This window comes from Sturnus vulgaris, chromosome 13 (genome assembly GCF_052056855.1).
Source record: "Sturnus vulgaris isolate bStuVul1 chromosome 13, bStuVul1.hap1, whole genome shotgun sequence".
Lineage (NCBI taxonomy): Eukaryota > Metazoa > Chordata > Aves > Passeriformes > Sturnidae > Sturnus > Sturnus vulgaris.
This window is the reverse complement of record NC_142255.1, coordinates 6,262,810-6,281,083: the sequence shown is the minus strand read 5'-3', so window position 1 is coordinate 6,281,083 and position 18,274 is coordinate 6,262,810. Positions and strand designations below refer to the sequence as shown.

Below are 18,274 nucleotides of genomic sequence, written 5' to 3'. Positions count from 1 at the left end.
CTTTCAAGATGTTTTCTCTCTTGAAGTATGTTATCTTTCTGCATGCCTTTATCACTTTCTGTATGTGCTTCTCAATAAAGATGTCTGAATACTTGAATATTTTTTCACTATCTCCTCTTTCCTGTTTGTTCCTAGTGTGTGGTGTGGTCCATTGTCTAGGTGAAAAGTAACAAACCAAGTCCCTGCTACAGGGAACTCAGCTCTTCAGAGCTGGGGAGAGCTCTGCCTCTGCCAATGGACAACCCAGACAGAGAACAATCAGCTTTCTCTTATACTCACTCCAGGGACTGATTGTAATTAATACATTTCAATCATGCAAGAACTCTTATTACTGCACTGAGTTAAACAGGGGAGCCCTGAAATTTTTTAAACCAGGCTTTTAATTGTAGGTACCTCAAACCTCACCCTCCCTTAACTTCTCATGCAGTCCTGGCTCCTAATGCCTAACTAAACTAAGTTTCAAAGGCTGAAAATGTGAATACCCTCTTCAAAGACTAGGTATAGCAGATTTTATGATATACAAATTCTATTTTGGATTTTGCTAAAAAAACCCTAATCAGCTCTTTGTCAGCAGCTTGGAAGCAGGGAGGGAACTTTTCCACTTGCTGGTAAATGATACAAACACACTGGGCTGCTGTATAGGACTGCTATTGCTGTCAAAACTCTTTGCCTTGGAAGCCATCCAATTTCATTCTACCATGGTATCAATGTGAGCTTATCTCAGTCACAGATGTCCATTCCTCTCTTATTGTTTTATGGAAGTCTGCTAAAATTACAGCTTTTATATAAAGTCCAGTACAGTAAATAGAAATACCCCAAAAAGTTTCCACTGACTGTACAAATTGTGACAACACAAGTGTTATTTAACAGCCTGGCATGAATTTCTAATATCATCCTTTTAGTGAACACTAAACACAGTTCTACAGTATAAAAATCGTATGTAGAGTAACTCACATTCTGAAATCCATTTTCCATATACCTGATAGGAACAGTAATCTCCTTTGTAAAGAAAGTTTTTACTCTGGAGTTTGTAAATCAAGGAAAACTATTAGTTTTGTCATTCAAATAATTACATTTTCAAATAACATTTTTTGTTCTCATTCTGTTTTTACAGTCACCACCAAGGAATCTGAAAGTTATGCAACACAACAGGCTTTAAAACCACCAGGGATCTCCTAACACAAGATGGAAATAACTTATTATGCAAGTAAGATTAAAACACTGACCTTGAAACCAGTCTTTAGCCAAGGGGCAGAGTGTGTGGGGGTGGAAAATCAACTGTGGTACAAAAGCTTATACTGTGCTTAGGAAAGCACAAGAATTTTCAAAAGCAAATGCCTCCATCATACAGGAAAGTGAGCATTTTAATATTTCATATAGCAAGGCATTTCTCAGGAAATAACAGCTTCAGTTCTGCACACAGTCAGTATCATTTTCTGCTCACCATGGTCTCCTGCCCCAGCCAATCCTGCAGTGATTGTTCCAAACCATTCCAGCCTGTGCTGGCCTGCAGAGGCCACCAGAGCAGCAAGGGACAGCCCACAGGGATGGGAGCCCAGCAGGGGCAGCAGGGCTGCTGCAGAGCCAGGCCAGTGGGGATTCCCTTGGAGACAGAGCAAAGAGCCTGAGGGTGACTTCGTGCTGCCAGCTCAAGGCCAGGCTCCCAGTGCCAGCAACAACCCAGCCACGCACCACAACCTGGGGCTGTCACACTGCACAGCCCAGAACTGCATTATAGCAAACTATTAAATAGGAAAACAGAAAAAACAAAACATGACTTTTGCCTCAATGTACTCACGTTAGCACTACTAATCCTGTCTCTGGCACTCCCTGAGCTTCTGTAAGACCATCAGTGCCACACTGATTTTATATTCAGCAGCCTAGGCTATCATTTGCATGGGTTTGACAGAAAGACAAAGCAGTGACAAAGGAAATTGGCAACACCAGAGAAGAACAACATCTGAACAGCTGGTCCCAATTTTTCAAATTCATGCTTCACTGAGACAGGCAGGAGTTCAACAGGTTAATTCTATTTTCAAGTACTCTTTTATATGGACAGAGGGTTGAGAATGTCTTTATCAGCAGCAACAGAGTTCTACTGTCCTATTCCAGTCAGGCTGGAATACTGCCTCAAGGTAATATTCTTTCTTACGTTGTTAAGGACAGCAAAATATCTTTAAAAAGGGAATGACAATTGACTGCTTCACTAGGAATCTTAAAGATGAAGATGCAAAGGAAGGTTTCTTTGGTTATGGTGAGGGGTGGGGGGGACTGAGCTGTTTTCTGTTTTGTTTGGTTTGAGTTTTTCTCAGCTGCCCCAAAAAACTTCTCTTCATGCATCTCCCAGAAGAGAGCTGAGAGGGAAAGAACCAGAGAGCTGCTGGAATCCATCCTGAGAGGAAAGAGGGAGAACAGACATTTATTTAAGGAGCGCTCCATCCCAGCAGATCTCCATGCCTGTTCTGCTCAGTCTCCAAACTGGAAATACATGAAATACATCTATTTTCCTTTCACACATGTATTTAAAAAAACCCTGATATATTACTATCAAAGTGGATAAAGAAATGTTTCTCCAGAAGTAGGAAAAATAGTTGGAATTACTCGTAACAGCACAGCTCCGCCCAGCCTTAAAGACTGTTACTATGACATTAATAAAAACATATATAGCGTTTTAAATATTCTATGTATTAAACAACTACATTTTTAAAATATTTTCTTCAAATAGGAAATTTTGCTAAAAGAGGTGGTAGGAAGAAAAAAAGAAAAAAGAGAAAAATAAAAGGCAATAAATAGAAATACAAAATAAAACTAAAGCCTTGAGTAGAAATAAAGTTAACAGATGGTTGACCATCCTTTATGAAAAAAGTTAATTTTTTTCAACCAATTAATATGAGACTGGCTGATGAAGTTAAGAATACAATTATAGAACAGTTATTTGTTATATATTTATATGTATCTATCTATATATTTAAATATATATCTATATATAAAAATATCTATATATTTAAATATATGTCTATATATTTAATGGAAATGTCAACTTAGAGTGCAGCAGAAAAGGAAAAATCTCTCAATAAATCACAACACCAATCTTAAAGGGAAGAGAGAGATAATCTGCTTAGCACAATTGTAGAATAATTCTATCTGTCCCTGGGCACCATGTACGTAGTGAAGGGAGGGAAGCCTTGTAGCAGTCAGTGTCCCTAGGAGTGAAAGGCGGCGCTCTGAGGTGCTGCCGTTGCCGGGGAGCAGCTGTGGCGGGCCCGTACCTCTTGTCCTGCTTGGCGCTGTGCCGCGGGCCCTGCGAGTGCCGGCTGCCCCTGAGCGCCGCCCGCCCGCCCTGGCTGCTGTTCCGCGGCCCGGCCCACGGCTGCTCCTCGCTCCTGTGCAGCGGCACGGACGTGCGGATGGCAGAGATGACGTGGCCGGGGTAGGCGGACAGCGGGTCCTCGAAGTGGGCGCTGTGGTGGGGCAGAGCCCGCTCCGAGGCCGGGAAGTGGCGGCCGGGCCGGCGGTAGCCGCGCTCCCGGTAATAGGCGGGGAGGCAGGGCCGCGTCTGCTCCATCACCCCCCCGCTGCAGCTCCGCGAGCAGGCGGACCAGGGGCCCCAGCTGCCCCACAGCCCGGGCACGCCGGCGCTGCTGTCCTCGGCTGCATCGCCTTGCTCTTCTATCCTCTGCGGAACCTGCAGACACAACACACACACTTAGGAATCAGAATTTGCACTGGAGGAAGAGGAGACCGCGAGTACCTCGGTGTTGAGCCATTCGCTCCGCAGTCACAAGAGAAATGGAATGACATAGGAAATGACTTGTTATTCTCTGCCTGTCAAAGGACTGCCAGTATAGAAGGTGATCCCCTACAGCCATCAACCATTCAAACAAAAAGTTTGGGGCTGGTCGTTCTGGGTTTGGGGGGTTTTGTGGTGGTTTTTTGGTTGGTTGGTTGGTTTCTTGGGTTGGGTTATTTTTTGGACTATCTGGGTAGAAATGGATTTTCTTTGTTCTCAGCCATGGAAAAATTGCATGATGCAAAGCCTGGAAATGTGTTATAATATTACCAAAAGCAGGAAATAAGGTCATTTTTGGTAATGAAATTGGGTTCACACTAACTGCTCTGCTGTACTCTTGACGCTTCAACAATGGAGAATGCTGATGGTTGCAATAATATTTCAGGAACTCCCATCTAATGTGGAACTTTTTACAAAGGCAATAATGTAAGAGGACAGGTTGATTTCCAACCAACCAAAAATGCTGTTATAGTTAACTCTTATATTACCACTCTTGCCCCAGTCCCCACCTTACCACTGCATTCACAGAAATTCCCATCAAACTCAGTAAAAGACAGGACAATTGTTGATCTGTGGTGTTCAGTGCCACTTAGTCCATACTCACCATTGAGCAACACAAGGAGAGTGAGAGAAAGAACCCCAACGGGAGAGGATCCTTGGATCCTTCTCATGAAGGAAGCTAGGAAGGATTAGGAAGGACAGGGTATCTTCATAAGAAGAGTTAACCCCTCAACCCAAATATTTTAAACATCCTAACCTGTGATTGGAAAGGTATCAGCACAGCCAGGAAGTTACAATCAGCCTTCCCCATCTCCCTGTGGTCTCCCCAAGGTTTAGCCATTTTTGGACCTAGATATAGTCAGGATTTCTCAGTGTTTAGGACTGAGCAAAGTACTCAAACTTGCAGTTTTTCTCTTGCTTCTCTTGACCAACTAGTTGAATCACAAGTTTCTAAAGCAATATCTGATTCTCACAATTATTAATATGCAGATTCTTTAAAATGAGCATCCTTTAAGTAGTTTATTAATACTCTGAACAAGCTGTGTACCAACAAGCACACACATCAATTCAGCTGGGAGACAGGAAAAGGCACTGTCCACAAACACGTTTGCCATACCTCTCCAGAACTGTTCTAGTGCAGCTACCTCTAAATGAGCTTTGGAAAGCCCAGCCTTGTCTGTCTGTCACTTCTCCCCCCTTCACAGCATGAGAACCTAAACCCATAACTTCCATTAATAATTTTCCCTCAAACATTATTGTATAATAGCAAAAGATTACCATCTCCACACTGAATCTCTCATCACAGTCACCACGGGCCGTGGTCACTGAGCTGTGGCCCAGCCTGCCAGGGAGCACACATTGCTCATCAGCTGCCTGCAGACATGGCAGGCTGGGCTGAACGTGGTTTGTAAACACGGCTTGGATGCAGCACTACAATACAAGCCAAGCCAGAGCAGGGTTTGTGGTGCTGCTGTGTAATAGTTGGTTGTGATCTACATCTTCTGAAACATTTCCCCCCTCTGAGGTTGCTCTCATGCTTTCATCACTAACCACAGAAAAAACTGCATTTAATTAAAACTTCTGATTAATAAAAAGCATCTGCATTAGTGTGATGTTACCCATTTCTCACATGTTATTTGAAAACAGGAGCAGATGTCTCTGTATTTAATGTCTTTTTTCCTGTGCGTACCCCATTTGGCATCAGCCTTTAAAATCCAATAGCCTGTACAACCTAATACCACATAATGTCAACCTTAGAGCATGCAGTAAGGTCTTTCTGGCTGCTACATTTGCTTTCATATCCAATAACAGAACACCACTGGCTCACACTTTGACCAACTAAGTAAGCTATTCTTCAGTTTGTGATTTTTCCAATGAATATTCACTGCCTATACTTGCACTGTGCATTAATGTGCTCCACCTCAGATATAAAATGGTAATGACTACACACAGAGACACTCTTCTGGTCTGAACTCAGTCTGCAGTAAAATTTACTTACTGTAAAACTAACAGTCCTTTGTTATCAGACGGGTTTCACTTGTTTGGACTACTTCTTAATCATTTCTACAATGGTTCAGTACACCTGCTTTTTTTAAATGCCAAAGACACTCATGCAGGCAACAACTAAAAACTATAACCTACCAGCAATTCAAGTTCTCACTAACATAAGAAATGTACCATTGTGCAGAAAAAGAAACTGAATAGTGAAAAGTGTCAACCTGCTACAGGGAGAACCTTCCAACTATCAAACTTCATTGCAGCAAGAATTTGTTCAGATAAAATGATACTTCATATGACTGAAGGCAATGTAAAGTAATTTCACACCCCCTAATCTTCATAGTTGTCAACACAGCACAAGAAGGTTTAATTCATCTAGTTAAGGAAGAACATAAATATAAAACCTAAATAAAAGTAACATTATAATGTCTTATACTGATAGACAAATTCATCAATGCTACTAAGCTGTAAGATAACAAAATTTTGAAATGGATATTTTCAGTAGCAAATCACTTTACAAACTTTTGTTTTCTTACTTTTCTTACTGTTTTTTACTTTGAGTAAGATATGGGCTACAGATGAATCTTTAGAGGAGATGATATGATTGATGGCATAATCTACTCAGTGAATTCTACTATGAAAGACTGGATACACTGAAGCTGCTTAATTTAAAGAATGAAAAACAGAGGGGACAATGACACTTCCAAACAGTTAACATAAATAAATACAAAGAGCTGTTGCTTTTCTTTTTGCAGCAAACTGTTCTTGTTTATAGCCAACACATTAATAACCATTCGGATTTAAATTTAATCAAAGGTGATCTAAATTAAAGAAGGAAAAGTACTTAGAGAGAAGGCAAACAAAGCCTGGGAACAAATTGCCTGAGGAGGTCCCGGCAGCACTGAGACCAATCCTAAAGCTCTGCCAGGCAAAACCTTTCCTCAGGGCAGAGGAGCAGAATTACAGCACCCACAGAGCAGTTCCCCTCCTTTGATCCTGTGATTTCCAGGTAACTTAGTAGCCAAGAAGAAATTCTGCCACAGCTCTGTGACACAGCCAAGAAATTACAGTTAGCTACAGGATTCAGCTGAAGTATTTCAGAACATCTCAGACAAACCACACACTCAGAGATCCCTGACATTAGGTCCCTCCTTCTCTTGCTTTAAGGACTACCCATTAAAAGCACACTTTCTGAAAGGAAGAGTCTGAGCCCACACTGAGCAATAAGTGCAGTGCATACTGGACTTTTCTTGCCAAATTAAATAATGAGAGTAATTTCTTTAAGAGAATCACATAGCCTGTAAAAAAAGAGAGATCAACCAACCCATTTAATCTACTTTCCCTAGTTCATAACTGATTCCTTCTCTAGGTGACCTAGACTCATTCTAACTAAAAATGCACCACCAAAAATATTTTTATCTACTGCAAGTTAATCCAAACCAAATATTTTGCTCTACAAACTCAATTTCTTATCCCCTTTAATTTCCCCCTTTCTTTCTTTCCTACACATTTTTCAGTTATTTTGCAAGCCAAGGCTTGGAAGTGAACACAATACCATTCACTACGTGCAGCTGTACAATAATTAATGTGAAGAAAAGTAAGGCAAGTTTTCAGGTGTGCAAGTGCTTGCAATCTCTACAACTGCACCAACTCCTATTAATCTGCTATCAAAGAGTCCTTAAATGAGAAATTTTCTTCATAATGACTGTTGCATACCAAATATCTTCCAATCTGCCACCTTTTGACCAGTGAGTGGCAAATGGAATTGGGGCTGGATTTTCAGAAGGGTAGTTTCAGGGTCATCCCTTCCTTTACCCATCAGTACCCTGCATCCCTTTCTGTTCTTTTTCCCCAGTTTTCTTGTATTTTGTCACTTTTGTACATAGGAGCTGCACTACATACAGGTTTTATTCTAAAAGAGTTTGTTGGGGTTTTTTTCCTAAAATCATATGGAATTAAACATACTACCAGCAGGCATTTTAAATAGAAAAATAGTTTATCTTTAATTCATATAATTCACTAATCACTCTGATACTGAGTCAAAAAGTCAGCAAAAAGTAGGAGTATACAAGGTATAGAAATTCAATGCCACTTTCTAGTACTGCCTCTGTCAGAATTTAGAAATAAGATCCACATCTCAGGATTTCAGCAGCAGTTGTTGAAACTGTACCATGCAAGAATGTCCCTGAAGAGGAAACATCACTTGAACTGAAAGCCACAACTATTTAAAATGTAACTTATGCAGGAAGACAATGGCAGACAACACTGTACTGATCTGACAAATGCTAATTTAAAATACTGTAGGACATTTCATCCTCTTAAACTACAGCTTAAATACAAATGTACTGTTCAGAGAAGTAGGGAGGGAAATGCTTATATCAGAGGCCCATTTAACTCAGTACTGTGTTTCTGACTGAGCAGAAGAAGCAAAACTTTAGGAAACAATGTAAGAACCAGGACATATTCAGAGATATCCAGGGACCTTCTGCTTACAGCTTATCAGTAATTCAGCTAAACACCATATTGCAATTGTTTTTCATGCCCAGTACTGGACTTATTCTCTATGAATACAATTAATAAATTTTTTAGCATATTTTTAATCTTGGCTTCCAAAAGATTGTACATTTCACTTTGAAAAAGTACTTCTCTTTGCTCTGGTCATACATGCAGCCTGACCATTTCACTATGTCTCCCAAATTTTCCTTTGTGATAAATGAAGAATGATCATTCTGTATTCTCCTTCACCATACTATGATGTCTGATTTGCAATTGCTAACACAATCCAGTTCCAGGATCTCTTTCTGAAATTCAGCAGTCCTAATCTGTTTAGTTTCTTTCTCTAAGGAATTCCTCATTCTCAGCACCTTTTCCACTCCTACATTCTTACACGGGTGTGCAGTGCTGCATACCATACTCCAAATATGAATTAATGATGGAATTTCACAGTAATAATGATTATAATGCTTGGTGACAGTATATACCTTTTAGCCAGCTACCTCGTTAACCTGCTACAGCCTCAGCCAATGTTACTAAGTATTCTGCACATACTAAGCATGCTATAGCAATCCAAATTCAAAACTGAAAAGGGATACAAGGCAAGGGCAAGCTTTAAACCTGGAGATATCTAAAGCAAGTCAGACATTTCTGGTATTTCTTACCATTTCAGTTTAGATACAATAATGTTATTAGATTTCACAGATTTAATTTTTAACATATTATCCAGTAATTCTTTTTTCTGGGTAAATGCCCAGAATGGAAATGGACTCACGAACAAATTAACTACATCGTATTCCTAAATATACATCTGAAAGGGATATAACAGGCATAAATGTATGTTTCTCAAAGCTTTGTGGTATTACTTTCACCCAAAGGCAAAGAAATTGTATCCAGAAGAACATTTTATCACCTGCTCAGAAAAATGCTACCAGTGGTATTCACTGAGTTAATCCATATTCATAAATTGGATGCAAAGTGGAATTAACAGAAGCCAGCATGTCTTACTTTCAGCTGCTACTAATCTCTTTGTCCTGTGCTTCCCAGAGCAAAGAGCCCCTGTAAATTCTGTTCATATTCCCCAATACCCTTCAGGCTTTAGGTGTTTGTTAATTGTCTCTTCCATGGTCCTCCTCACCCCACACATGGTAATCCACACTATGACACCAAAGTGTCCCCACTGTTACTAAAGGAGTATCAAGCACTTGGAAAACATGACTCCTTATTTATTCCATTACTCCAGGGTTGCACTTTCTTTATCTTACAGTTCTGACTAATTAAAAATTTCACTAGGGCCCAGCCTGTCACAAAGGATATGCATGCAGCTTTTACCACAGCCAGGCTCAGGCTGACTGAGGATTCAAAATACCAGTAAAATAGTATATTGATTCTCTTTAAAATGCATATGTCATACTTGGGATGAGATGAACACTCTATCCTTCATGACCATTCACCTTTCATGAATATAATTGATCAATGATCAAGCCACAAAGTAAGAGCTGGACTTCACTTTTTAAAATTTCAAGAGTGTGAAAACAAAACCAGTCAGACTCCCAGAAATGGGACCTGAAGTGCAGCTCAGGACAGAGCATGCTGAATTTTGAATGAACTCAGGAAATTATAGTTTAGTTTTAGAATCAGTTCAAGTGTAACATTATTGTATTTCCCTGCCAGTGTTGTAAACACATCTATGGAACCCCTTTAATTCTTTCACCAATCCAAGCATCTTAAAGGAATATTGGAAATCAGCTGAGCTAATGCTGGAAGAATAAAGTCCTTACCTATATAGCTATGACAATTTCCCAGCAGCAAAGCTTTACAGTCCATTTTATATATGTTCATTTGAAACAACTGTATTTTTTATCCCTCTTATAAGAAACATGTGGGACAATGGTGGTTTGATAAAAAATAATCTACCAAGCCCGCCCCCCCCCCAAAAAACCCCAAAAAACAAAACAACAACAACCTGCAGATAACTTCTCTCAAGGCTAGCAGAAACACATAGCAGAGGCCAAACAAAACATCATGACACAATGTGTACATGTCTGCCTGGTTCATGTGCTCAGCTATTTTAATCCTTCAGTGCATTTTGGAAGCCTTTAATCAGAGAAGTAGTAAACCATTTGAATTTTACAGTATGTGGTAAGTGTAAATATTACCAGCTTAAACGATTTGTGTTTCCGTTCTTTGTATAAAATCTGAACATCTGTGCCTGTGAAGATTAAAGGGCTAAAAAGCCTGGAAATAGAAGACCTTTGTATTCACAAATCACTGAAGGGAGTTACAGTGCCTGGACAGCTTAACTGCCCCTTCAACCAACTCTGACCACATCTGAAGAAACCTTAACATTATTTGGATAGTCTAGAAAGTAAACAGCTCTGAAAAAAGTTCAGAACAGTTTTTGTGCCAACAAAGCTTGAAGCTTCCCCCAACTTTGGCTAGTTTTTTCACACCAAGACCACCTCCATTGCACTCTGGGAGATGAGTGTTTTAAGGAAGAGGTTATTCTCCACTCTTCTGTGAGACCATTGAATGCTTTCAAGTAACAGACAGCTCACTCCTGATCTCACTTCTACCACTTCTATACAACCATTCCTTCTCCATGGTAGGACTGCTTCTCATTTACAGTAAGGATGATAGCAATCAGGCCCTCACTAAATCACAAATTAGATTTCTTTGTTTTTAGAAGTATTCCCTTACCATTCATTATCATTTGTGACCTAGGTCACTAAGCTTATACTACCCTTGGCCTCCTCCAGGCCAGCCATCCACGGCTGTGACAAAGTTGTTGCCATTCTGTTTATTTCTACTCTTAGAAAGATTCTTTGGGATCCACATGTGGTAGAAATACACATTTTATTTATTCTGTAATTGCCATAACATCTCTCCAGACCTCTTGGTGAGTCATCCACCCATCACTCCAAAAGCAGAGAGGACAAGCTATCATAAAATTGCAAGCAACATTCCCTAACAGAAGAACTCATCTGTGAATCCAAAAAGCTTCTCATCTTTGTCATTCCTCTCATCCAAAGTTTGGACAGAACTAGCATGCAGAACTGCTCTGCAGGAAGATGAGAAACTTATCTATGACCCTGTAAGCTCACCTGCACTGGAATGCAACTGGAACTCTGATCTTTTCATCTTTACTTCCAGAAAAAAGGAAAACTCCTGCTCTGAGCTTAAGGAAGTCAGTATTTTTTAATCTAAAGATAAAAATAAAAGTTCAGAGGTCCATGATAAAGCAGGTTTAAAACAACAAAATCATTGGCCTCTATTTTTCAAAGACTATATTCACATAATATAATGTATCCTTTCCCCAAACAAAGATGAATTTTATTTCCTAACCACTTCAATCCACAACATCAAGGACAGGGAATTAGTAACAACACAGAGATAACAAGAAAATTCTTTCAGCTGTTGTTCTAAATATTCTAAAAGGCTGTTAGTTGTACTAAAAGGCTAATTTTAAAGGAGAAGTCTTGTCCTGGTCTAAATCACATCTCCTGTTTCCTAAGGATTACTGCAATTAGAATAGCAACGTCATTAGCTAAAAAGACTCAGTTTTACCAAAGGTTATGAAAGCAGATTAGAGACTGAGTGGTCCCTAAACGAGGACAGTTCCTTATTCCTCTTGACTTAGCAGTGATGACCCCTCCAGAAGAGTATTTGAATCCAACACAAGAGAGAGGGGAAAAAACAGCCAAAAATACCAAACCAACAAACCCCAACACACATCCCAAAGCACATTAATCTAGACATTCTGTAAAGAGTATAGTCACAGTCACATTCACTTGATAAATAGTTGCTTTTCCTAGAAACATTGTTTGTCTGACAGAGATAACATCAAGTTTATGTCTTCTTTCATTTTGAGCCAGCAGAAAGAAACTACACTGAGCCCAAAGAAGCTCAAAATTATTTAACAGTATTGTACTGCCTCAATGAAAAACTTGTAAAAATAAATACTGACACTGCTTCCATACAGTAAAAATTAGCTTGTTAAGACACTGCACACCCATTGAGCTCAATAGTCATCTACAACTGAGTGACAAAATGATATGCATAAACCCAAAGCAATTCTGTTGCTTCAGCATTCCTATTTAGTGCCATAACGGAAGCAAGATGTTAAAACAAAGCAATAATCATGTCAGAAATTTTATTTGGACAGACTTTGCTACTGTTTACATTAGAGTTTTGCTAAAATGAATAAGGCATAAATATAAGTACAGCTTACTTTCTTAACACAGAAACATATGATTAGTTAAAAATCCACCCAGGAGTGACTTCTGGAAAATTGGGAATACAGACTTCAGTGGTTGTCCAGGAGAAACACTATTTACAGTTTAACCTTCAGTTCACCACAGTATGACACTTATCAGATAAGGTTAAATTTCAATAAAATAAGCACAGGGAGGGAGAACAGAGAGCTTGACTGCATCAGGAGCAGCAGCAGGACTGTTCATATGTCCAGTAGTGAGGATAAAGCAAGTTAATTATTCAAATAGTAAGAAAGATTTCAGTTTATCCAACTGCAGAGACCTTGGCTGATTTTAAAAGGCAAGTGGCAATTATTTTGTTTCACATAACATTTCCCCCTTTTATCCTATTATTGATGAGCATTTTGGCCTTACAAAGCACACTTGATATTAGAAATTATATACTATGCATGAGGAATAAATTAGAATATTAAAAGAAACCTGCAAGAGACTTCCAGCCAACACTGCAACTCCTGTCATCAGCAAAAACCCATAAAATTCTTTTGCATAAGAACTTTTATTTCTGTCTAAGGAACATACCACATTCCATGTATTTACATTACTGCACAAACATGTGCCAGAGATAGGATTAACAGAGTAGTGCCCTAAACTCAGATGTAGGAACATATAAACATGGGTTTCATTTTAAGTTTTTGTGCACTTCTGACAGCAGAGACAGTGTTGATTAAAGTAAAGAAGCTCAAAAGCTGCTCCTATATAATAAAACTCAGGTAGCCATGTATTTCTGGAATTAGAAAGTCTGTATTGGCCTGTTCTGACTTTGTATGTCTGACAAGCTTCCAAGACTTTCACTCAAAAATAATAAAGTCTAAAAGCAGAAAACATTGCCCAATCAAAACTTTTCCCACAGCTTTCCCATTTGGTTTTGTCATTTCCCCAAGTCTTAATTCCAATATGTGCACTTCCATGCTATGGAAGTCATTTGGCTCATTCTTCTAGCTATCAGTCTCATGCTGTTATGCCAGAAACAGATTTTTGTGTGTGCATCTGAGGAAGCCACCTGCTGAGTTCTGCTCTTCCAGATTTTGTTGATAAAATTTGCTTTTAAATTAAAAAAAGCAAACAAAAAAATTGCTGCTCAATAAGATCAACTTCTTTCCTCATGTTAAGCTCCTAAACATGTCACTAAGTCAAGAGTAGCCAAGTGGTTCTTTAAACAGTTGTAATACACTGAAGCCAAATAATAAAACTCCTACAAATAAGAGCAAACTACAAATTTTTGTTGAAAACTCTGCATTGTGTGAGCCTGTGAAACTAGTGTGACTTTAAACGTGGATTTAAAAAAATAGAAGAACTAAAAGATTAAAAACTACCAAGATTAAAAAAAAAAAAAGCCCCAAAACACAGAAAATAGTATCTTGTGATGTTTTTAAATGTACTCGAGTCCTAAAAGAACAACATCTCAGCTGAACTGTAGATGCCTTGACTTACAACTGGATTTCCATCAACTGCTCTGGGGATTGTTCTGGGTTTTACCTGATTTTCCCAAAACTTTTAGTGTAAGAAAATAATCTAGACTATTTGGAAATATTTAAATTAATTACTCAGTCGAATACCCAAATCCAGTTTTCTGGTTTTATTTCCCTGTTTATAGAGGCAAAATAACCCAATGCAGGGTGCAGAAGACAGATTCCATACACTCTCCAACACTGCAGGTTCAAGCATCACTCAGGCTGAGCTTAATGCAAAATAAATACACAGTAAGAACTGGGGTATGGTCTAATGTTTCATTAGACTTCAGCTCTAGTTATTTGATTCCCCATACTGCACCCTTTGAGTGAGTGAGCACATGAAAGTCAGCACACACCACTTTCATTACTCACTATTCTGTTAAAATTGTTCACCAAATCCCTCATCATCCTCCTCTCCCTTTTTTTCTTTCTACACAACTGGCCTCCTCTCACAGAAAGAGCCCTACCAAACAGCAGAGACATCCATCCAGAAATACATGGGAGATGTCAGCAAATATATGTTGGGGCTGCTGCAGGAAAAGAATAGAAAGAACTTCCAGAGCTAGAAAGCTCAGAACTCACACTCAGAAACATGTCTGACTTGGCCTTCAGAGTTAATAACAGCCCCTCTTGTCTGGAGCTTATAGGTGGGGCAGAAGGTTTGTGAAAAGGATAATAAATACAGAGTTCCAGTCTAAACACAGTTTGGCATGAATAGAATCCTCTCCCATAGGGTAAGAGCCGAGAATGACAGCCAGCCTTGGGGCTGGGAGATTGTCACTAGGAAACCTGTGCCTTATTCTCAGTAAAAGGGATGTCTCTAAGGTGGTTACCATGCCCCTAAGTCCCTTTAACTAGTACAGAACACACTCCAGACCCGTGGCATTTCTCATTCAATTGAAAACAAAGACTCTGATTTTATCTAAATTAATTCCGGGGCTTCTCAGAATGAAGCAATTGTTTCTCTGAGTTACTCTATTTTAGTTAGTAGATTTATTCCCCCTAAGGCCATTTGGAAGCTGGACTGAAGCATCTCTCCACTGTCAGTGTTACAAAAGAATGTCTAATCAGACAGAATACTGAAACCAGAGCAGCAGCATGACCATCTCAACTGCACAACAAAAGAGAAGAGATGTAAGATAGGCAAAAATACTAAATTGTCCTGCAGATTAGAATAGAGCCCTTGGACAGCTTGCTGCAAACTGGACTGTGCCAGTTTCAGACCCAATCATTACTGACCTCATTTAACTTGTCTTACAAATAGGCTGCACAAGGAGTTAACAGGACTTCTGTGTTCTTCTGGAGCTCTGACAATCAGCTTCAGGTTTCTAGTCTATACCTATGAGGCTATTGCCCAAATAACTTTTTACTCTAAAGACAGTGGCACATGCACGTTAAAAAAAGCAAACCCTGCAAACTTGCCTTTTCTCTCCTTTTAACAGTATTGTTTTAAAAAAAATACACATCTTGGATTATTATTTAAAAATCTATAGTAAAAAGAAAACTTGTTTTTAAACAGGTTATTTGATACTTTCAATAATTAATTGGTTGTGTTTGAATACCAAGAGATATGAGATACCAATAGATATCAAGATATGGGAACATCATTGATATGAAGTGAATGTGATGAGTGTGAAGAGACAGAACAGCATTCACGGGGTCTTGCCCCAGGTCTGTGGCAGAATCAGCAACACCTGCACATTGTTCCTGCTAAACATTTGTCCAACATATTCACAGAGACCTACATCATGGAAATTCTAAATATTATTCAGTCAATGTAATCTTTATATCCTTACCATGACAAGTTTTTTCTAATGTCAAACCTAAGTTTTCTTTGCCTCTAGTTTAAATCTATTTCTTCTCAGTTGCTCCACCAAACCGAAAAAAAAAGCCTTATTTTTAATACTTCAAAAGTATTTGAAGATTATACCTGCCTGCAGCACCAGTTTTCCAGTCTTTAGAATAAACAATATGAATTCATTCAAACTTCCCTCAGAGGTAAGATTTTCAAATCTCTTAAGGATAATCCCTGCTGCTTTCTGTTTCTCTCCAAATTGCCCACTACTTTCCTGAAAAGCAGTGCAAAAACCCAAGGATTCCAGCCAAGATCTCCCTAATGCTGAGCAGGATGGAAAGTGCAGGCTGCAAGCCTTAGAGATGCCAACGTCTAGGATGAGTGAACCATCCACAGGAGCACAACAGGAAATTCCAGCAGTTTCCAGCTCCAATCTCTAGCAATTTGAATTAGCAACAGAGTGGTTTGGGTCCAGCTTCTGTTTCAGACATTTCTATCTCTGCAAGGGAAAGAGCTGCCTATGAGCACCTGGGGGGTTCTCTACTCACTCCATGTCTGCTCTCACTCAGGAGTTCTTTTTTCCATGTCTTACATGATGAAAATACTCCAAAGCTTTAGTAACTTTTTGTGACCTATAGTACTCCATACAATTACTCAGCTAATTAACCGTGATGAGCCTCTTTCAACCATGTATATATTCATTTAAAAAAAAAAAAAAGAAACCAAAATACCCCCATATGCACAAACAAAAGCCATTTATTCCCAGAACTTTATTCAGATTGCATTGCTTTACATGTTAGTCTAATGTTTTCACATTTACCTTTCAGTACACAAAGTCTGAATGCTTCTAATGCTTACCTTTCTGTGTTCAATTGAAGGCTGTGGGATGACAAACTGAAATCCCAGCACTGCTAGGGAACTGAGAAGTCTGAAAAGGCAAACAGTGAAACAGAACAGATAATTACCACTAATACAAACCACACATCTACAACACCTTACAGGGCTTCACACTGCAAGAAAATATTTAAACACTACAATAGCATTGCTAACCAAAGCAGACTCACTAAACTGTCATGAAATGTTCTTAAAAGATTCTGTTCACAGCAGGTTCATACCTGAATGTATGAATAAGGTTCATAAATAGATTTGTCCAGCTAAAGCAAAAGTGAACCAAATAGAATCCATTGATAGTATTTCATACAACTTCATGTTTAAATTTAAAAATTCCTGGCAGTGCATATTTTAACACCTCAGCATTCGGTGTCAAACTGACATATGCTTTGCAAGTTTTCTAAAGTGCTAAGTAAGAATTTACCCATCTGTGGACCACATCTGCTTCTAGCTCTGGCTCCTCGTTTTACAGATGAACACTTCACTTCCAGCACACAGGAAACAGAAAATAGGTCCTTCCCCAGCTGCCTAACACTTGTCAAAATTGAATAACCTAATGGGCACAGAAGATGGAAAGCAGCAAACACAACCCACCAGAGACTCAGGATAAGCAGCCAAGCATCACCCCAATCCCCACATCTTCAGTGTGAAAGGAGTCATAATGGGAACCAAGCCCAAACAAACTGTTCTGTCAAGCCTCACCACTGCAGTGACTCCTAGGAGCCTGTTACAGCTTAGGCACAGTTAGCTGAGTCTTTTGTTTTCTGTAATTTGCAATAGACTAGTTTGTGTCCTTCTAACAAGCCCTTTCACCAGAAAACATGGACAGGTATGGCCAATAGAATCCAGGTATCTTTATTTGTACCAGGAGTTTGACTTTTCATTCTACAAAGAGTATGTTTCAGACCCACTATAAAGGGGAAAGTTGCTAATGATTTGCTGAATTTCAATGCAGAAAGTAAAACTGATGGATTTGGGTACAAAATACATCTGCAAACTAATGGACCAGACAAAATCCAGCTGCATTTCCTATTCACAGCTTCTTCCTTTGCTCCCTACCCAGTAACCCTTTAAATATTTCTTATTGTTTCAGGTATTTTCTGAGACAGACCTCCTAAAGAGAAAGGGTTTTTTTAATATTAAGCATTTAATTACTGCCAATACAAGTATTCTTCTGCTAAGGAGAATGTTCTTGTTTTCTGTGTTTGTTCTTGCTAACATACTGCAGAAGGAACCATTAGGTAAGTACTGATTGCACATGGCCTATCATCACCTCACCATCTATGCCCCCCTCTATCAAAGCAAAGAGAAAAAGATATCAAAGAAAAAGTCATTAATTCTTTACTGCCACATCAATTTAGGAAAAATAAAAACTAGCCCTTTAAAAAGTGTGTTAGAAGGAAGTCTGGTATTTCACAAAGCTATCATCTGTGATAAAACAAAATACAGAGGAAAAAATCAGAGCCAATGTAAGATGCTATAAAGAAACCACAGCAGGAGTCAAAACATGCAGTTCAGTGCAGGGCCCAGTCACAGTGGTACATGGAAGCCAAAGGCACAAATCAATAAACTGATTGGTAAA

At 39.1% G+C, this 18,274-nt stretch overlaps 1 protein-coding gene across 1 annotated transcript in view; it reads right to left on the bottom strand.

Moving 5' to 3' along the window:
- THSD4 (thrombospondin type 1 domain containing 4) overlaps positions 1-18,274 on the bottom strand; it is a 237,679-nt gene that overhangs the window by 197,791 nt on the left and 21,614 nt on the right. Inside the window, exons 3-4 of the mRNA XM_014873971.2 lie at positions 16,660-16,729; positions 3,270-3,685 (exon numbers count right to left, since the gene is read on the bottom strand). Of these exons, the coding sequence (XP_014729457.2) occupies positions 3,270-3,685; positions 16,660-16,729 (486 nt within the window). The remainder of the gene's footprint in view (positions 1-3,269; positions 3,686-16,659; positions 16,730-18,274) is intronic.